The sequence below is a fragment of the Gekko japonicus genome, unplaced genomic scaffold, assembly GCF_001447785.1.
Source record: "Gekko japonicus isolate JY-2015 unplaced genomic scaffold, Gekko_japonicus_V1.1 scaffold391, whole genome shotgun sequence".
Lineage (NCBI taxonomy): Eukaryota > Metazoa > Chordata > Lepidosauria > Squamata > Gekkonidae > Gekko > Gekko japonicus.
The window spans coordinates 634109-656938 of record NW_015174286.1 but is presented as its reverse complement, the minus strand read 5'-3'; the positions used below and the strand labels follow the sequence as shown (position 1 = coordinate 656938).

Genomic DNA, 22830 nt, shown 5'->3' with positions numbered 1-22830 from the left:
AGAAAATCTCCAGGAATCTCCCTACCTGGAGCGGACAACCCTAGACTCAGGACTAGCCTCAATGAGTTCCTCACAAAGGCCTGCAAAGGGTTTCCTTCCTTTGTCTGAACCAAGCTTGGTTGCCTACCATGGCGAAACGGGCTCCAGTTTACCACTCAGCTGTTTGCCTCCCACCCTCATCCCATGCACGTATCTCACTCCTTAAATTCACTGCCACGACTCACTGAATGGTCACTGCCTGTTTAGAAGGACAGTGAGGCCCCTCTGGCCGAATCTCCGCATTTGGAAATGGAATCCCCAATCTTTGGGGGATACTTGGGAAGTTGGCAACCCAAGGGTCTGGCCTTTCCTTGCTTCCCTGGGCTACCCCCTCCCTTTGGTATTGTGCAGAGCAGGGAAGACTATGTGGTCAGAGGACAACACAGATTATTAGCCCAAATTAAAGAATTTATTTAACTATTTACACAATTATGGAGCACACACACACTAAATAAATAAGGCACAACTGTAGGAGTAAGGGCATAAATCAACAGGGATTAAACACAGTCATCTTTCCATATACACAACACTCTAGCTCTGGAGTTTGTGGGCTCAGGATAAGATCTCTCCTTCGACTGGCTCTGCTTCAGCCTCTCTCTCTCTTGCCCAAGAGAGCAGGGAAACTTCCATTCATCCCCCAGTCCAGCTGACTGTGGAGTGGCTGAATTTCTGCTGCCTCCCAGGGTTCCCCCACGTCTCTGACTTGTGGCCTAGCTGGAGTCTATATTGATGCTGCCCCACCCCAAGGTCCCTCTTTTCCCACACTTTTTGGTGCAGCTCGGAAGTGTAGGCCAGCAGATGAGGAAGGCCCCTCTCTGGAACTACAGCTCAATTAAGCCTTCTGGGGGAACATTTTAAACACAGAGATGGCAGCCATCTCACAGATGTAACTGCCATTTCGTTACACCTATCAACAGCTACTGAGGGAAAAGGTTAGTCTCACACAGGAGGCAACTGTCTTCGTCAAGACAGAAAGCCGTCTGCCAAGAAATTCTGAGAGGGCCCAGAGGCTGAAGGAGTGGGCGGGGAAAAGGAGCTAACCCAGCCCGCAGCCAATGGCACGCAAGTACTCTTGAGTGGCGGCTGGGCGGGACTCAGGCAACGCAGCCAGTGGCTAGGGACACGTTCTGATTGACAGATCATTCAGCCAACTCATTTTGGCACGCATAGAATGTTGCCACCCCATCTGGCTTTTATTAATAAGGAAGGATATTTGTATTACTAATTTCACTGACTTTTTGTACACACTTGGCTATTTTTAGAGAGGTATATAGGGCATGCTACTGCACAACTAAACTAATAAACTGCCACATGAGTTACTATCCAGAAAACTGATCTTGGTAATGGTTTTAGTATACTTAAAAATGGATGTCAAGGGTCCTACCCACTTTTAATTTAAGTGTATCCAATTTCCCCTGTAAAGAGATGGAAATCAGCAACTAGAGCACACGATATAATTTAAGCACAAGATATAATTGAATATAATATACGGAATGGGTTTTGAGAGTATGACCCACAACATTACTCCTGTCAAAAAGTACAGTTTCCTGCCATGTCTCCCCTTTTCAGCATTCAATACTGTATGCTTATCTGCAGAAGAAACCAGTACTTAACACGTTATAATTATTCTTGCTTGAATTCTAGCCCACCATAAGATCACACACATACACAAACTGAACTGTTGATTCAGAACCATTATATGGGCAGCAACAATTTATACAAAGTAACCAAGTAGATCTTAACTACTTCCTGAAGGTCAGGGGGCGGTGTGTTATTTTTATATAGGTTTGAATCATGCCCCCTCACGCTGTATGTGGGCACAACAGCATGCGTATTATATAAAAGAAAATATTCGCAAAAGGTACAAAGCAAATAAAGCTTTTCCCCCCTTTTCTTTTAAAAATGCTTTGTGTTCCATTCACCTCCACCTAGGGAGAAAGTCTAATTTTATAGAACTGTGTGATATACAACAAGTTCTTATTACACCTGTTAAGTTTAGAAACTAAGTAGTTCTTTAACTTTCATAAGAATTCAGTGATACCACTACTATTCTCATAAGGCGCTGTAGATTGAAAAGGCTCACCATGTATATGAAGTTGGTCAAGTTAAGGCTTCTTAGAGAAACTGAGAGGCACGGCCAAACTAAGATACGAATTGACTATATCAGTGCTCTAGATATAACCCAGTGGACAAGTTCAGACACTACATTGAACTGCAATTATAATTCAAAAGCACTGTAGCTTGCTCAAGTAACTGTAACTCCAGATGCAGCCATCATGATATATGCCGATGAAGGCGGGGTCATTTCATACATAACCCTTGTCTCCCTACGGCAATCTTTGAGCTGAAGAAAAGTAGTTCCCCCTAATTATCAAAACAACTCTTTAATGAAAGGTTGGATCAGCAAGGAAACCATTACCAAATCCAGTGGAACTCTCTCACAGTTTGTCACTCTGCTGACCATACAATATCACCATCAATAGACCAATCACGCAAAGCACAAGTGGAGAAAAACTCCATCAGAATTGCAATTTACCCGATTATGGCAATCTCAATACCCAACTCGCCATTCAGACCAAGGGTTTAATATAGTAAGACAGGCAGACTAGACTGCTATTCTGCCTCGCCATGAAGGGCAAGGCCCTGGTGTTGCAAGTGGAGGCTGACTTTGTGATAAGAGCAAGGTGGCCAAGAGTGCAGATAGTCAGGTCGGCTATTCTGCCCTGCCAGGTATAGCGCAATGTGGGAGACCCCCGCTAGGCGTAAAGCCAACTGCCAGATGAGGAAGTTCATGGAGGGTGGTTTAGGGCAATTATTGCTGCACCCCAACAGACTGGTCGAGTTCCAGGACCTGTATAAGGCTGACAGGGTGCATCTATCAGACAAGGGCGATGGGTTATTTTTACAGGACTTGTGGCAAGGGATTTGGTCAGCCTTGGGCTGTTAGTGGGGACCAAAGGCCAAAGCAGAGGTTTGGCCTTGGTAGTGGCAGGTTTGTGTGGGCAAGAAATCGAAACCGGTGAGCCCCTTACGGCATTTTCCTGTTAGGGAACACGAGGTCACCAGGAACTGCCTTCAGATTTTAGGGTACAGGGTGGGGTCCAGGGTGTCTTAAGACCGGAGCTAGGTGACCCGCCCGTGAAAAGGGCAAGGATGTTGGTCAGGGGTGTGACACCTGCCTTGCCTGTTCTGTGCTCACTTAGTTGGTCCCTTGCCGCAATGTTATGTTAAATAGTTAATAAAGTGGCCCTTGTTTACTTCCAAACTGTTGTCTGTCTCGTTATTCCAACTGGGGGGGGGCAATGGGGCTCCCAGCCTCCTGGCGACGCCGCTGGATGCCAGGGGCTGTTCTGCCACCCTGGAGGAGACCAGGACAGCAACAGTCACCATGACGCAGCGCGTCATGACATGGGTGGAGGGCAGAGCCGGCCCTGTTAAACTGCTGGGCTCTACTCCCGCCCAGATAGCTGGAACTCGTGCTTGCCCACCGTCCCGCCCTGTTCTTAGTGTACGCTGTTCCTGGCCGCCTATTGGAGCCAGGTAGGAATTTTTTGCCTCTACCCAGGATTGGCTGAAAGGGTGGAGGTGTTTTTGCCTACCTTGCACTGACAGCAGTGGATTGAATAGCTGGTTGTGGTGGTCGACATCTAAATAGGTTGGTCATTTGGCAGGTTTGTGCGGGCAAGAAATTGGAACCAGTGAGCACCTTACGGCGTTTTCCCATTAGGGAACAGGGGGTCATCAGGAACTGCCTTCAGATTTTAGGGTCCAGGGTGGGGAATGGTGATCACCTCTGGGAACCTCTTAGGGTAAGGCTCCTCTCTGCAAGTTGTAAGGCTTCAGGGGTAGGTGCTCCTAGGTGGCAACCAGTTTCGCTGGGCTGCCAGTAGCGAGCCAGATCGCTGGCTCAAGACCGGAGCTAGGTGACCCACCCATGGAAAGGGCAAGGAGGTTGGTCAGGGGAGTGACACCTGCCTTGCCTGTTCCGTGCTCGCTTAGTTGGTCCCTTGCTGCAATGTTATGTTAAATAGTTAATAAAGTGGCCCTTGTTTACTTCCAAACTGTTATCTGTCTTGTTATTGTGACTGGGGGGGCAAGCAGCCATCATGATATATGCTGATGAAGGCGGGGTCATTTCATACATAACCCTTGTCTCCCTACGGTAATCTTTGAGCAGAAGAAAAGTAGATCCCCCTACTTATCAAAACAACTCTTTAATGAGTGGTTGGATCAGCAAGGAAACCATTACCAAACCCAGTGGAACTCTCTCACAGTTTGTCATTCTACTGACTATACAATATCACCATCAATAGACTAATCACGCAAAGCACACGTGGGGAAAAACGCCATCAGAATTGCAATTTACCCGATTATGGCAATCTCAATACCCAACTTGGCATTCAGACCAAGTGTTTAATATAGTAGGATAGGAAGACTAGACATACATATACACACACAATTGAAAACAGAAAGCTCTCTCCTGTTATCTCTACTGTATAGGGCCACTCTAGACGGAAAAAGTTGTCTTTTTTTTAAATAAATCAGCTTCAACCAACCTTACTGTTTAGCTCGAAGAAACTGCAAAAGTATATGAAGGCTATAAATATTTAGGGTGTTTCATATATGACATCACCTTCACATTATGTATTCAAATTTGAGGATTATTTCCTCAGTGTATTTCCAACAGTCAAAGTACTTCTCGCAATAAAGTGTATTTCCAACAGTCAAAGTACTTCTCGCAATAAAGTGTATTTCCAACAGTCAAAGTACTTCTCGCAATAAAACCTATACCACGTTAAGCCCCTCATATTTTTGTTTTGCCTTTTCTCCAAGTATCTCAAGAAGATGTACTCCCTCTTCTATTTCGTTACAGTAACTTTGGGATAACCCAGACTAGCTCAATCCTGTGAGATCTCAGAAGTTAAGCAGGGTCAGCCTTGGCTAAGTATTTGGATGGGTGACCACACATTGGCAGGGAATGGCAAACCACCTCTGGAACATCTCTTGCCTCAAAGAACAAGTCTAGCTCCACACCTAGTAGTGCATAACACTAAAAGAGCTGCCAGACAATCTTAGGATCTCCTGGCTATTCCACACACAATGCCATATGATAATAATAATTGTTACTATTACCTTGGGATGTGGATTGTGATGAGTGTGTGTGACCAGCCCACGGTCACTCAGTGAGCTTCATGACTGTTGTGTCCGCTGACTGCCACCAGAGGCCAGCGCACATGCCTGAGCTTCAGTCCGGCTTAATAATAGGGACTAGGATCCTAGTCCCTCCACTGGGGGAACCAATGGGACCGTGGCGGGAGATTCAAACCCGCCAATGGGACCCAGGGGTGTGTCCCCTGGTCGTGTATATAGTTGGCCTGCCGGCCGTTGTGTAGTGTCTTTTGTTGTGTACCTAATAAAGCGTGCTATGCACTACGTCGTTGTTTGTCGTTCATCCATGCGGCAACCCACTACACAATAATGACTGAGTGCGGATACAAATACAGGATTCCGTAAACCTCATCCAACATGAACGACTACAACCACAATGGCTGATGGAACAGTTGCTTGGTTAAAGCTATTTATGCAGTCACTCACTGTAGTAAGATTTGAACTGAAGCTTCCCCACACCAATATATCTCAAATTGCTTGTATTCTCAGAGAACTTACTTTCCGATATTTTCAGGTAACGCTTGTAGTGAGATGTCATTCATAGAAAGACATGTTAGGTTTTGTAGTTCAGGAAAGCTTTCAGGCAACCTACAGAGAGAGAGTTCTGGTAAGTCAAGGGCAGCAAAAAGAAAGGGTTCTGCTCCTGGAGCAGCTTTTGTTTCAGCAAGCTTGGCTTTGCTCTTCTTCCAACACACCAGCAAAAACATCAATCAATATTAACACCATAATAAAGGAAGTTTTTACAAGCATAAGGAGCTATGAACAAGCTGGCCCACTTAACTATACCTTGACCAGGAAAATATTCTTTAAAAGTTTTGCAAATCTGAGGAAAGGGGAGCTTTTCCAAGGACAAAGAAAGAAGCCTCTGCTCTCTTACTGTCCAGCAGCTTTGCTTCCAATGCTGTGTGGTGACAGCACATGCCATTTTAAAAAGCAAATCAATACTTCATTAAACTGGAGCAGAGCCACAACACCGAAATGAATACAACCCACCCGATAAAAGCCAAACAACATCAATCCGCTCCAGGGGCTTCTTTCCTTAGTCCTGCATAGGAGGAAGATGGCTATCATCAACACTGAATGTATGTCGAAGGACAATTTGCTGCAGATTAGATGTTATCTTATATCTTTTAGACTTTAGATGTGTCTAAAAGACCATGGATCACTTGAATGAAAAGCAGAGATTAACAGCTCACTTTCCACATGGGACTACTGTCTCTAAGGGGCTAATTGCTATTCTTGTGAAAATATTTCTTATGTGTTAAATAGGAAGCAGTTAGTCATTGTTAAGGCCAATATACCTAAGAACAACAACAGTTACATGGCTTGAACCAATCCCAGGAGAACATTTAGACACTTGGAAAGCAAAGAGGCACCATGCTGGAACACTAAAGGAACAGCTCCACCTATCCATCAAACTCTCACTTAAGATTTTATATTCTAGTATAGGTATCAAATACTTATACCTCACATCTGTTCTTAACAGAACAGGAACATTTAACACTGCTATTTTTCTTGGCAGAGCAGGCAGCAATTGAACACTGCCCCCCCCCCCCGTACTTTGCTGAGAAAGTGACAGGTACTTAGTATTAGATCAAGTACTATGTCAAGCTTGAAGCAGCACTGAAAATTCTAAGGAATCCATCAACTCTCCTTTTGTATTTTGACACTAACCATTTTTCTTAATCATACATCATAGCTAAGTTGATACCAGGTGCTACAGATTTTAAAAAATCAGGGCCTCTGTCTACAAAGAATACTCTTCCTTATGTCTGACCAACTTTACAAGCCATTAATAGCTCCTGGAGTGCTCCGCAGCCCATCTTCCTTTTATACAGAGACAGATCTAATTCAATGTTCTTGTTACTGCTGAAATGCATATCTCCAGCACAGACACACGCTGCCTTATTGGGAGAAAACTATGGACACACAATTAACTCACCCAAAGCCAGAATCAGTCACCACAAAAACAGCATTTTCAAAATCTAGGAATCCCAAATTATGACTTTTCATTTCCGCGTTTCAGCAATGCCCATGTTTCTTGCTGATGAACTTGGCTTACCAGTGTATAGGGCCACTGGTTTGACATTCATTCCCACATATCAAGGGTTAACAGGGCCTTCCAGATCTTGGGGTCAGCAGAGTGCTGCAGTGCTGTTTCAATCCTGTGCCAGGAACCAAGGGAAGGCAGTGGAGCTGGACAAGCCGGAGCATGCAGCTTTAAGAGAAGAGGGACCAGGTGGTCTGGATGAATGGGTCCCTTTCCTGGGAGGAACAGCAACTCTTGATGCCATACTCAGATTAATCCTCTTCACCTGCACTGACAGTATAGGAGGGAATGGAGTCTCACACACCTGTTCCCTAGGTACCCTGAACTAGGTACAAAACCCAAGGTATTTCCTACAGTAGGAGGAAAAATGAGCTGCCTTCCCTGGCCACTAGGCAGAGCCAAGATGTAGAGACATTAGCTCCAGGACAGCAGAGAGGGTAAAGTTAAACAGGAAAAAAACATGGTCCATCAGGGGATGGGGGAAATCTAGTATTTAACACTCATGTCCAAGCCTCCATAAACTATTACTCCATGTAATATTTTAACCAACTTCTGCAGTTCTACAGTTATTAAGAACACTACCTGGTGACTTCTGGTTTTCGGCATGGTGGCAGCAGACCAGCTCTGGGAGAGATCCCAAGAAGCTGTGCCGTATCGCTGGATTTGTTGGGGGTTCGAGGGCTCTCGAACTCTCCTGGGTTCCCCGAAGAGGAGCCCAAGCAGGGGGCTTGATCCCAGACTCTCTGTGAACGGCGGCAAGCAGACTGAGTCCAGGATTGCCCTGAAGCACTAACCCGAGCGAGAGCATCTATGGATCTCCATAGCTGCGGAGCCGTGACTACCAGGACAGGGGGAAAACAGCGAACCTCATATGAAGCTTTAATAAATTTCTACACTGTGAGTACTTGAAAAAGCACTGAGATCAGAAGAGATTTGGATGCTATAGCCCTTTAAAGAGATTTTAAAAAGAACGGATGGGTGGAAGGGATCTTCTCCCCCCCCCCCTTTTCTTTGAAGCGGCTTGGAAAAGAAGTATACAACCTGATATTCACAATACTTTTCAAGGGCTAAGAAAGAAACAGTTGATGTCTGGGATTACAGCTTTTTGATATAACTACTTCATTCTTCAAGTGTTATTTGATGTACTGAGACCTTGTGGATTATAATACTGGATTATTTGGACGAGATTTGATTTTATTAAAGCCTCTTTTGGAATTATGATTTTGCCAACTTGGATTTTTATGAAGATACCCTATTGGATTAGAGTTTATTTTAACCTCTTATTTGGATTATAAATTAAGGACAAAGAAAATATATTGCTTGACAAAAAAGGAAGAAAGAAGAAAAGGGATCCCTATAAAACTGCCTAGAGCTTACTTTCACTTTTCAAACATTACTTCAGGATAAGATATGTTCTAATTTTGGAACTGTTATGTCTTTATATGTTGTTGTTACTAAAGTATAGTCTGTTCAGAGTGTAATGTAAACTGTTGATAACTGCCTTTTTGTTTATGCTGACTGGGAGGATGCTTGAGGGCAACGGAGAGAGCCTCTGGTCTTAATACAGTAATCATTGTACAGCACAGAAGGGTGTTTTGACTCAAAGGTATTGATTGGGAGGGTGCTTATGGACAACTAAGAGAGTCTTTGGTTTTAATACAGTAATTATTGTATAGCATAGAAGGTTGTTTTGACTTGAAGCTATAACTATTAATATGGATAAGAAACGAAACCCCTCCCTGCTTCATCTCCTGGCCAAGGTAGATCAGTTTGGCACAGATTACAGAAAAAGAACTACAACACCTAATACAAGATGCTGTAACTTCAGTTGTTAATCCTATGCAGGGGTCATTTTGTAGAAAAAGAGCTAGGGGAACTCATTAGCAAAACTCATTAGCATATGCCACACCCCCTGACATCACCGGAAGTGTGTCATAAGGCCACACCCCCTGATATCACCGGAAATGTGTCATAAGGCCACACACCCCACCCCCAACGGTCCCGGCCGCCACCGCCGGCCTTGCAGCTCCACTGCCGAGCCCCATGAGGGGCCTGGCGGTGGACCTGCAAGGCCGGCGGGAGTGCAAGGAAGCCCCGCGAAGGCCCTCCCTGGCCCCAGGCAGGCAGGGGTGGGGAGAGGCAGGGAGGAAGCAACTTACCCTCTCTCTTCTCCTGCCTCCTCCTGGCTGAATGAGGGCCGGAAGCGGGGTGGCCGGAAGCAGGGGGCGGGGCTTCATCATGTGCCCCGCCCCCCGTACCTCACCCAGGGGAACTGCGTCCCCCCCGAAACGACCTCTGATCCTATGCAAATTCAACTAAATTCCTTACAACAACAGATGACACAGCAGATGATAGAAGTACAAAAACATCTTAAAGAAAATAGACAAGAAATGTCTACTTTGACCAAAGTAGTTAACCAGATGGAAGATAAATCTGAAAAGATGCAACTTAAAGTAGAGAAAGTAGAATCAAAACAAAATTCTATGGAAGATTTCAGAATATATCAGGGAGACAAGATGAAAACTTGAAATCTAACATGGCACAAGCACTTGCAGACTACATGGGTGCAGAAAATCTAGATGAAATATATAATGAAATTGATGTGGCCTATAGAATGAACTCTGCATATGCAACGAGACAAACTGCCAAGAGAAATACATGTGAGATTTTACAAAAGAGCAATAAGAGATGCTATTCTTAAGGTGACAAATGAAACACCTTTCCAAATAGAAGAGACAGAAATAAAAAAATTAAAGGAGATACCTTGGAGAGTGGGAGAGGAGGGAATATATAGAACTTACAAGCATTCTCAGAAAAAATGGAATTGTATATAGATGGTTACTCCCAGAGGTCCTTCTCTTTACATAAAGAGGAAAAAGATATGGAATCAATTCTACCTTCAAAGTGGAATATTTTATTAAAATGCATGGTGAAGATCTGAAAGCTGAGGAGGAACAGGCAGAGACTACTGAGGAACCTCAACAAGAAGCACAAGGAGCAGCTGGAATAACTACAGCACTTGGAGCAAGTGGAATGTCCACAGTACCCCAGATGGTTACAAGACTCAAGTTGAAAAATAAAGACGATGACGATAACAAAATGCAAAATAAGGATGGACAGAGGAAAAATAAAGATAATTTCAATAAATGTTAATGGACTTAATGCACCCCAAAAAAGAAGGCAAATTTTCCAACAATTAAAGAAGATGCAATTAGATCTTATATGTTTACAAGAGATTCATATAAAACATTCAGATCAAAAATATTTGGAGAATAAAAAACTTGGAAAAAGCTTTATCTCCCCAGACAAGGAAAAAAAGAGAGGAGTAGTGACATATGTTAAAGAACATTTACAACCAGAATTAATATACAGTGCTGAAGATGGCAGAATTTTGATAGTACAAATACAAAGACAAGGTAAAAAAACTCTATTATAAACATATATGTTACTTCAATAACTAATTTCTAAACAAAACTAGGAGCTGCGGTGGCTCAAGTGGTTAAGACACTGAACTGCAGGCTGTGGAAGGTCGGTAGTTCAGCAGTTCGAGACCCGAGTGTGCCGCATGACGGAGTGAGCTCCCGTCTCTAGTTCCAGCTCCTGCCAACCTAGCAGTTCAAAAGCAAGAAATTGCAAGTAGATAAATAGGTACCACTTTGGTGGGAAGGTAACAGCGTTCCATGCGCCTCGGCGTCTAGTCATGCCGGCCACATTATCACGGAAATGTCTTCGGACAGCGCTGGCTCTTCAGCTTTGAAACGGAGATGAGCACCGCAACCCTAGAGTCGGATTCGACTGGCTTTCGAGCAAGGGAACCTTTACCTAAACAAAACTATGATGAAATTTGCCTGATTGGAGACTATAATGCTGTTTTTGATAGACTTTCAGATAGAAAAACAATTACTGGAAAACAGAAACAGGGCAATGAACTTCCTAATACATTTTTGCAACTTGTAGAAGACCATATCCTGATTGACTCTTGGAAAGCCAGAAACCCAAAAAAGAAAGACAGCAAGACACAAGCCATGGTCAAGGATAGACATGTGTTGGATTTCTTCAACAATTATAAATGATTTAATAGAAGTTGAAATTTTACCAGCAACCTTTGCAAACCACAATCCTGTTATTCTTACATTACAAAGAAAAAGAGATGGACTTTTAATATATTTTTGTTGAAAAATGAAAAATTCGTAACGGAGACAGAAAAAGAATTTCAAATATTCATTAAACAGAATATCCAACCAGATATTTCTATCAGAACTGTGTGGAATGCATTTAAGGCTTATGCTAGAGGTTGGGCAATTAGAGAAATAGCACGTATAAAAAACAAAAAATGGAAAAATATTCAGAAATTAAGGAACAAATTAAAAAACAGGAAGAAAACATGACACATGATACTACAGCTGAACATTTAAGAGTAGAAATGACGCTTTTACAACATCAAATGAACTGGCTGTTGACAGAAGAAATAACCAAAAAAATTATGTATGCAAAATGAAACTTTTTTGAAAATGCTAATAAGCCAACTAGATGGTTAGCATATAAACTAAGAAAAGAAAAAGAAAAAAGAAGCATAAAAATCTTAAAAGACGGCGAAGGAGAAGAAAAAATTACACCAAATGGTTTTTTAAAAATAATTGAGACATTTTATAGAAAGTTATACCAAAAAGAAGCACCTACATCAGAACAGATCAAAGACTTTTTGAAGAAATACAATCTAAATAAATTTACTGAAGAACAAAGGAAAACTTTAAATGATCAAGTAACTGCCTGTGAAATTATAGAAGCATTAAAGAAACAAAAAAGGGAAGACACCAGGCTCAGATGCCTTATCAGCAGAACTTTACCATGTGTTTGAAGATCAACTGATATTACCATTAAAATATGTTATACAGAGTATAAGAACAGATGGTAAAATACCAGAAACCTGGAATGAAGTTTTAATAACTCTGATACACAAACAAGGCTCAGATGATAAAGAGATTAAAAATTATAGACCAATCTCATTATTAAACGTGCATTATAAAATTTATGCTTCTATTTTAGCTACAAGATTGAAGAAAATATTGACACAGATAATTCATCAAGGTTTCTTACCAAAAAGACAACTTAGAAATAATGTAAGAACTGTCTTAAATGTAACTGAATATTTTGAAGCGCATTCAGAGAGACAAATGACTTTGATTTTCTTGGATGCTGAAAAAGCTTTTGATAATGTCAGTTAGAATTTTATGTTAGAACAGTTGTTAGCGTCCCAATGTGGCAACGAATTTTTTACAATGGTCCAAGCAATTTATACTAAACAGCAAGCAAGGATACTTATTAATGGAGACTTATCACAAAATATTGATATACAAAAAGGAACCAGACAAGGTTGTCCACTCTCACCATTATTGTTTATATTTGTACTTGAACTATTGAATAATATGATTAGAAAAGACAATCATATCAGAGGAGTCAAAATAAGACGAGAAGAATATAAATTACAAGCATATGCAGATGATTCAGTATTTATCTTAGAAAGCCCATTGGGTTCAATTTCACAGTTATTAACAACATTGCAGAATTATGGTCAGATGGCTGGACTGAAGATTAATTTGACCAAGACAAAAATGTTAACAAAAAATATGACTAAAGATCAAGTCCAACAGTTACAAGAGAAATCAGGCTTTGAAGCACAAAAGAGTGTAAAATACTTAGGAATAAACATAGGTGCAGTTCATTGGTGAAAGATAATTACATGGAACTCATGTTAGAAATTAAAAAGGATCTGGAAAAATGGGAAAACTTACAAATATCTTTGATGGGCACAACAGCTACAATAAAGATGAACATCCTTCCAAGATTGCTGTTTTTATTCCAAACAATACCTGTTCTTCAGAATCACCAATGTTTTAAAGAACTTGATAAAATGATGTCACAATATATATGGAAGAATAAAAAAACCAAGAATAAAAATGAAAGCTTTACAGGATGCTAAAGAAGGAGCTGGATTTGCATTAGCAGATTGGCTCTTATATTAGAGAGCAGAAGCACTGACGTGGCTAAAAGAATGGTTTACATTGGAAAATACCAGATTATTAACTTCGGAGGGACATGACCTATTATTAGGATGACATGCATTTATATGGTATGGAAAGTCAGATATACATAAATATTTTAAACAACATTTGGTGAGAAAATCTTTATTGATGGTATGGGAACATATTAAAAGGCTGTTTTATACTAAGACACCTAAATGGATCTCACCACTTGAAGCTTTTACAAATCCTAATTTGCTGGGAAAAATTTGTTGTTGAGAGACGATGATTTGTTAGACAATAAAAATGAACTGAAATCAACAGAAAAACTTAAAGAACAAGAGATTACTATAAACTGGTGGGAAAGAGAAAGAGTACAAATAGAGTTGAGATTTGCTAAAGATAAACCATTTGGTTTTTATTCCAATATAATGGAAATGGATAAGATATTGTTATATGCTGATGATAAATTGATTAAGAAATTGTATATAATAATGTTAGAAGATAAAACACAGGATGAAATAGTTAAAAATTGTATGGTCAAATGGGCACAAAATTTGGGTCATAATATTGATTTAGACCAATCGTCATGTGTATGGAAAACAATACAAAGATTACTAAAGCGACCTCTTATAAGGAAAATATATATAAAGTGTTTTATAGATGGTATATTACTCCAGATAAATTAGGTAAATTCTATCCTGATTTACCAAATGATTGTTGGAAATGTCAAAAAAAATGCTGGTTCTTTTTTTCATATGAGGTGGACATGTGATAAAGTTAAAAGTATTGGTCTTGGATACATGAACTATTACAAAAAGTTTTAAAAACTACTGTATCTTGTACACCAAAACTGTTTTTATTGAATATGACATCAGAGAAATACAAAAAACAAGACTTTTATCTGACCATACATATAGTGACAGCAGCAAAAATATGATATGCTAAATATTGGAGAAGAAACGAAGTCCCTACGAAGGAAGAAGTTATAAATAAAATACTGGAGACAGCAGAGATGGACAATTTAACTTCAATTTTCAGAGGACACAACAAAGAAAATGTTGAGGATACATGGTCAAGATTTTACAAATGGACAGAAGAATATAACATATAAAATTTCCAGACATATAATCAAAATAAAAGGAAATAAGAAATATATGTTTAATTATAAGCAAAAGGTATATATGAAAATTAAAAGATGGATTAAAAAAAATGAATGTTTCTGGATATAGTATGAGGTCGATAATTAGGTAAATAATGATACAAATGAATTCCCCCAACCTGTATTTATGAATGTTTGTCTTTGTATGTCTTACTTATGAAATTATTTATTTATTAAAAAGAAGGTTACCTGGTGAGGGGATTCCCACTGAAGTCTGCTACTTGTAATGATTTGCAGAAGGAAATGCTTTCAGGAATTTCAGGAATATCTAGGGAGGGAAAGGAAATACAACAGTCAGAGATGCAACTGGGAGTCAAAGAGGTCCACACAGACAATGTTAGATTTGGGCAGATTAAAATCCCACAAAGCACGAGACTGTCTAGCAACTATCTTTGTAAAAGCAATGCTCTATGTTAGCTGACATTTATATATAGAACTATCATTTAAGGATTTTGGAAGAACCTAAAGGAACAACCCAGAAAGTTTCTCTTGGCACTCGCTTTAATCTCTATTGCCGCCCTCTCATCATTCAACACACTTGCTGCTCTGTAGCATTCAACAAAGGCTACAGTAGCACAGCATTCCAATATTTGTTTTAAAAAACAACAACACAAAACTCTTGTAGTTTGCAAGAGAATAACCAACCATTTATGCAACCCTGATCTTCTCCAAAGTCAAAATAACCTAGTAGATTTTAGAAGATGAACGTGGCATAACATCATCACGAAGTAAAGTCAAACTACACGTAAAGAGCAAGCAATCCAAGAGTGGACCTCCTAATTATTTTTTTCTGGTGACGAGTATTTGCAGGCCTGCCTCCAATTATACTAGGCTCACAATGTGGGAAGACGGAAACCTCATTTTGTATTCCTTCTCTGAAATAATATCATTTGAGCTTCTGTTTACCCTGCAAGACATGGGAGGTTACAAGTGTTCCCCCAGTGGGGAAAACCATGTGGATCCGCAGGAGCTATTTGATGCCAGAAGAAAAGCACAGTGAAAGGATACTTCTCCATCCTCCCATGCTGGGGACCACATCAAAACTAAGCCCCCCCCCCCAAGTTACAATGTCCCTTTAGAAGACTGTGGATCGCTTATTTTGGTCATGTTTATTTTGACCCTAAGGGCCAGTAGTGAGAAGAGGCAAAGAGATTCTCAGAAAGATTTTAAAGGCCTGGAATTTGACTATATTCATGATTTCCAAAATAAGCCCTCCCCTCAATAACCCAGCTTTAAGAAGAAGAGGAGGAGGAGGAAGAGGAGGAGGAGGAGGAGAGATTGGATTTATACCCCGCCCTTCACTCGGAGTCTCAGAGCGGCTTACAAAATCCTTTCCCTTCCCCTCCCCCTCCCCACAACAGACACTCTGTGAGGTAGGTGGGGCTGAGAGAGCTTTTTCAAGAACTGCTCTTTCAAGAACAGCTCTTAAAGAACTATGGCTTGCCCAAGGTCATCCAGCAGCTTCAAGTGGAGGAGTGAGGAATCAAACCCGGTTCTCGCAGATTAGAGTCCACACACTTAACTGGCTCTCAGCATTCGTTGCTCTCAGATTTATTTTTTTTAAGTAACACAATTTTTAACTTTGGCATGAATAATTTGTGCATTGGCCTATTTCAGTGTTTATAACAATCACTGGCTTGGTAGAATCAGCAAATTTGCTAGAAAGAATGGTTCTCCTAAGGAACAGTGAATGATATCTGATTTGCAAAGCAGAAGTGGGGGGGAGTGAACCACCCTCTCTAAATGGCACCCTTCCACACATACATATTTTGTCATGAACAAGAGATCCTGATAAACTGGCTCCTTCCAATTGCTAAGCACCTAATCAAGTTTAAGGTGCCCGGGTAACTAAGTAACAGGGATTTTTCTAACCCTGGTTTGTCCATGAGTTCCCCAGCCAATTTGCTGCTTATTATTATGTCATGGTAAAAGACTAGCATATACAATAAATGACATGCACACAGTAGCTTACTGTTTATAGAGCTACACAAGAACTATAAATCTTTCCCGGTCTTTTAAAATTTACACATCTGAGGCTACAGATACCGGAGTTAAATCTTTTTATACCAGCACTTACGAACAAACATTTGCTACTGATGACCCTTGAACCCTGAACTACAGGGGAAACTGTGTGGTCAAGGTTGCTGTTAAGACCAAAATATTTCAGCTTTGGCAGAAGATTAACACTTTAAGAATCTCCAAGGTCTCTAGCAGTCAGTTCTGTCTGGGGGAAAATGGGTACAATCAACAAGTGTGCGCTTAGCCACCATGGGGGCAAAAAATCTAATACAGACAGCAGACTTTTTTTTTTTTTGGCTCCTGTTCGTTTCTCCAAAATCATTTTCAGTCAGTCCAACGTATTTGTAAATTAAGCTGTTTTCATTGGACTACAGAAGAATATTCTAAGTAGGTTCTAGAGAGACACATCCTACCCCTTTAATAAAGGCTTAGTGGTATTAGCTTCCATGTCATGAAAAATTTCAGCTGCCCATTTCTATACATTAAGTCTCTATTAAAGGGAGATGGCATATTTCTCCAGGCTTGCTGGAAACTCTAAATGTGTTCTTCCAAATTATGGCAAAATAAAAAGTTGAAAGTCTCAACAAACTCCCATTTATTTTTGCTGCAGCGCAATAATATGGTACTCTTCTAGAATTGTCTCCCAATTCTTACCATCGCGCTATAATACATCCCAACTGCAGATGAAAAACTAGGACAGACAGAAATAAGCACTTGTGTATGGGCACTTATTGAGATGAGACTTGGACTTTCCAGCTCAAAATCTTGGCCACTGCACAATACAGTTCTAAAATGTTTGCTTTGTTTTCAAATCCTTCCATCTTTTTCATACAGAGAAACTAACACAGTATTAGTTGTTTTAAATCATTAAACTGCAGTTGATATTTGTCATCAGCCCTATGCTTCTTTTACAGGTCTGCCTAAACGTTAATGTGCTTCAGCTATACCATACAACATTGTTAGGATCATTTAGAATAGAAGGAAATGTACTTTATATATGTAGCTCAAAGGCACAATCCTTTTCAATACTTTTATGTGCTCTGGAGCCAAGCACTTGGAATCCAACTTCAAGGGCTAAACCTTAGTGAGGGCCTGGCCCAAACTACAACTCAGGTGTACATGCAAGTACAAAGCACATGTCTAGTTTTCAGGGCAAGAAAGAAAAAGTTTCACATTGTGTAAACAAAAGTTTAGCTCTCATCAGAGATTACAGCTGTCCAGAGGTATAAGGATGTCAGACCCACTGTTTCACATGCCTCAAACCTGACTTTTTATGTTTTTTTTCTGCCAAGTGTATACAACTCCTATAGTTCTAGTCACTGTCATAATGATAAAATGTTGACATAGTTGAGAAGCATGTACATTGGAAAGGTAAAATGCTCACCTCCAGCAAATCAGTGGATTGAAGACCTTAGCCTCTATCAATATTTGAACACATGTTATGGAATTATTTTTAGATATTTGGAAACTTTTTATAGATACTTATGGGTATATCATACCACCACTGTAGTTATATTTTGTCTCTATTTGACACTATTTCATGTATATCTTTTGCTTTCTTTTTTAAAAATTCTATTTAGTTGCTGTGTTTTGAGGGTTTTTTCCCTTGTTCTTTATTCTGTTCTTTTTGAAAGAAATTAAAAAAAAAAACAGTTGAGAAACATGTGCGTAAGTTTCCTTAATGCCTAATGGGCAAGGTGAATCTAAACACTTGATTCAGGAAAGAATCAAAGATCTGCAAATCCTGAAAATCAATTACAATACACATTTTATGATATCTAGCTTCTTTTAAAATCATACTACAATTGTCTTTTAAAGAAAAAAGAAAAGAAAAGGGATATTTTGATGACATGGCAAATTCATCCATAAATTCACTAGACAGAATAAATGCTGCTTAAACCAATAGTATATCATACAATCTGCAAAAAAAAACCCTTCTCAATTATGTATAGAATTGACAGATGCAAAATTGTTCACCTCACTGTTGCTAATTTACAAGTACACCTCTGCCTCTATAATGGCTACCGAGGTACAAGTAGGATCAACCCCCTTAAACACAACCTTTCTAATACTGCACACTAATGAATGCTTCATGCAAACGTGATGCTCAGATGCTCTGACTGTACATAGTCACCGCCAAACAAAAAGGCTATAGAACCTGTAATCAGAGGCGGAGCTGTACTGAGAGTAGACAGCTCCCTCCTCTCTTTGGTACAGCCTAAGCTGGCCATGAAACTGCATTTAAAGTTTTAGCCTCTGTGTACATGGAAAACACATCACGGACCATCAAAATTCATTGTAACAGCACTGTTTGCATTTTGTCAGGAATCCCATCCTCGTCGCCAATTGTTAGATCGGGCTAACAAAGACTCGGAGAGTGGTTTCAGCTCAGTGATTCAGCTTTATTGAAGTAGTGAACAAACACTCAAACGCATTCAAAACCAGAACAGGTTAACATTGGGAGCTAGGCTCCTTTTAAACATTCCCGGGCTAACGTAGCCACACCTATTTACAATAATCAACCAGTGAGGTTGCTTGGATAAAGACCAATGAGAGTCTTTCCCTCTCAGGGAGCCAACATAGTTCCGATTGGCCGCTGTTGCAGAGCGACCAATAGGGAGGCAGGTCGGAGGAGCCTTCGTCAGGCTTGAAGCTTTACATGAGAATTGAATGAGGTGATTCATGTAAGTATTCCAATACATTACAGAATGCAAACAAATTTTCTTTAAAAACAAAAAATTACAATCTACCAACTGTCAAACCCACCAATGAACTCAACATTTCTAGGCAGGAGGAGGTGGGTGTGTTTGATAAGTTTATTTTTTAAAAAAACCAAACCTATGTGGCTACCTATCACATCCCAGGAATCCTTTTCTACATAGCCATTTTAGAAGGGGTCCTTAATTTGGGTTTGTCAATCTGAACAATTTAACAAAATGTGGTGTCTACTTGCACAAAAAAGTGCCATAGCTTATAGGATAATTGCAGAATCTCAGGATCGTGCTCAGATATGACTGCCCGGAAGACCCCGGCCAGCAACTAAACTGGAGGTAACCCGTCGTACTTGGAGAGTTATTTAACCAAATGGTCTGAACTACTTTCTCACTTTATCCCACTACATCTATAAACCCTGCCCTTTAACCCTGAGTATCTGCAAAATGCACAGAATCTGTAAAAGTCCCAACAGCTTTCTAAACCTTCAGGGGCAAGTAAGACATTACATGCAATGACAAGTACAACCAAATAACTACAATAATTAATCGATTTGATATAAAAGAAAAAAAATTCCTAACTCAAATATATCAGTGATCCAGAATACAAGCAAAGCCTATTTCGAAAATACCAAATTAATCTCAAAAGAGGGGTTTTTTGGTGGGGAGATACTCTTCTGTTCAGGTTGCAAGCAAACATAGCTACTGAAAACATCATGCCACACCATGCAGAGAACAGCTAGCTGAAATCCTGAGATGGATGCACTTTATTTGCTTAAAACATTTTTATGCTGCCTTTCCACCCAAACAGAGTCCACAAGGCAGTAAACATAAAAACATTAAAAACATTTAACCAATTTAAAATTCAATTAAAAGCACACAGACACACAGCACTCAAAGGAGGGACAATATCATGCAGTGTTCCCTCTAAGCTGAGTTAGTGTGAGCTAGCTCAGTTTTTTACCCTTCGGCTCACACATTTTTGTCTTAGCTCAGGAAGGATGGCTCCAAAGAAAACTAATTTATGCATTAGCCAAATCGCTCGCTCAGAACTTTAATGCCAGTAACTCACAAAGCAGAATTTTTGCTCACAAGAGTCCACAGCTTAGAGGGAGCAATGTTTGGGGGTATACCAGATGAAACAAAAAGCTCTTCGCCTGCTTGTGAAAAACACTGATAAGAGGAAGACAGACAAGGGAGGGAGACTTAATGGCACTACAATGCTACAGGTGTCCGGCTCAGACCTTAAAAATATTTCATCAACTACTCTGCTTGCATTTAGAATAACTATTGCACAACATTTTACTTTTTAAAAAAATATAGGAGAAGGTGTTCGTTGGTAATTAGGGATTCCCTACTGAGAGGAGTAGAAGCTACAGTGTACCAACCAGGCTTGTCGTCTTGAGAGTTATGCTGTCTATCGGGTGCACACGTCAAGGATGTGACGGAAAGGGTAGGGTAACTCATCAAGCCCATAGATTATTATCCCTTCTTGCTCATCCATGTGGGAACAAATGATACCGCCTGGCACAGCCCAGAACGTATTAAAGGAGACTATGTGGCTCTGGGTAAAAGGGTGAAAGAATTGGGAGTGCAGGTTGTATTCTCATCAGTTCTTCCCATCGAAGGCCGTGGCTTAGAAAGGGAAAGAAGAATACTGCAGATCAGTGACTGGCTACGTAGATGGTGTCATCAGGAAAGGTTTGGATTTTTGGACCATGGCTTACACTTTTAAGATGAAGCTCTTCTACCGGGAAATGGTTTGCACCTTACGAGGGTAGAAAAAAAATGTTTTTGGAAACAGTCTTGCAAATCTAATAAGGAGAGCTTTAAACTAAATCCTGTGGGGGAAGGAGACAAAAATGCAAAGCCAATAACTGGAAATAAGAACTCTAAAGTTTTGCAGGGAGTGGCACGTATGCTAGATAACATTAACTCACATGTAAGTACAGAAACGAAAACCCAGGGTGCATAAAACATGGGCTCCGATTTCTCTACACTAATGCCCAGAGTATGGGAAAGAAGCAGGAGGAACTTGAAGTTCTAATACAGGAAGGGGACTTGGTGGGATGACATTCACAATTGGAATATTAGGATTGAGGGGTATAATTTATTTAAAAGGGACAGAAAAATAAAGAAGGGCAGAGGCGTTGCCTTATATGTAAAGGAGGTATATACTTGTGAGGAAATATGTGAATCTGAGCATGAAAGTCCGGTTGAGAGTCTCTGGGTAAAAATAAAAGGAGTAAGAAATAATACTGATATCATGGTGGGGGTCTGCTATAGACCACCAAGCCAGGCAGAGGATTTGGATGAAACACTCCTAGAACAGATTACAAAGCTCTCAAAGAGACAGGACATGGTGGTCATGGGAGATTTCAATTACCCAGATATCTGTTGGAAGTCCAACTCTGCTAAGAATGAAAGGTCCAATAAATTCCTGACTTGTCTTGCTGACAACTTCATTTTCCAGAAAGTGGAGAGGGAAAGTATCAAGTCTTGGACTTGATACTTAACAACAGGGAAGAACTGGTTGACGAGGTGAAAGTAGTAGTGGGTAGTAGTCACCATGTAATTTTGGAATTTACAGTAGTGGGTAGTAGTGACCATGTAATTTTGGAATTTACAGTCTTGGGGAAGGGAAAAGCTGTACATAGTAAGACATATAGGTTGAACTTCAGGAAAACAAATTTTGACATACTTAAAAGTTATGCTGGGTAGAATCCCATGGTCAGAAATACTTAAGGAGAAGGGAGCTCAAGAGGAATGGGAGTTTCTTAAAAGTGAAATACTGAAGGCACAATCACAAATGATTCCTATGAAAAGGGAAAATGGGAGGAGCCTAAAGAAGCCATAAACAGCTTTCTAAGGACTTGAAAAATAAAATACTCGTTTATAAACCAGACACAGATGAAAAAGAAATTTAAAATTATAGACCAATCTCACTACTTAACGTCGATTATAAAATTTATGCATCTGTTTTGGCAAATAGGCTGAAGAGTGTGTTGATTCAAACAATCCATCAGGATTAATCAGGTTTTTTGCCTAAAAGACAAATGAGAAATAACATAAGAACTATCCTGAATGTACTAGAATATTTTGAAGCTCATCCGGAAAAAACAAATGGCACTGATATTTCTTGATGCAGAAAAGGCCTTTGACAATCTTTCTTGGTCCTTTATGCTGGAACAACTATTGACTTGGCAATGTGGTGAATATTTTTATACACTGGTGAGAGCAATATATACAAAACAATTTGCAAAAATTATGGTGAATGGAGATCTTTCACGAAACATTGAAATTGAAGAAGGAAATAGACAAGGTTGTCCATTATCTCCACTTTTATTTATTTTTGCTCTTGAAACACTAAATAATATGAACAGAGAAAATACTAAAATCAAAGGTCTCAGACTCAAAGGAGATGAGTATAAACTACATGGGGTAGTACATAAACACCTAGTTTCTTTAAATGAAACAAAGTCTTCAGGGCCAGATGAGCTGCATCCAAGGGTACTAAAAGAATTTGCGGATATAATTTCTGAACCTCAGTCCATTATTTTTGAGAATTCTGGAGAACAGAGGAGGTGCCAGACAATCGGAGGTGGCCAAATGTTGTCCCCATCTTCAAGAAGGGGGAAAAGGAGGATCCGTGTAACTACC

General features: G+C 40.2%; 1 protein-coding gene across 1 annotated transcript in view; it reads right to left on the bottom strand.

Annotated features, from left to right (window-relative positions):
• LRRC1 (leucine rich repeat containing 1) overlaps positions 1-22830 on the bottom strand; it is a 172240-nt gene that overhangs the window by 83987 nt on the left and 65423 nt on the right. The window contains exons 3-4 of the mRNA XM_015423981.1: positions 14630-14708; positions 5707-5796 (exon numbers count right to left, since the gene is read on the bottom strand). Of these exons, the coding sequence (XP_015279467.1) occupies positions 5707-5796; positions 14630-14708 (169 nt within the window). The remainder of the gene's footprint in view (positions 1-5706; positions 5797-14629; positions 14709-22830) is intronic.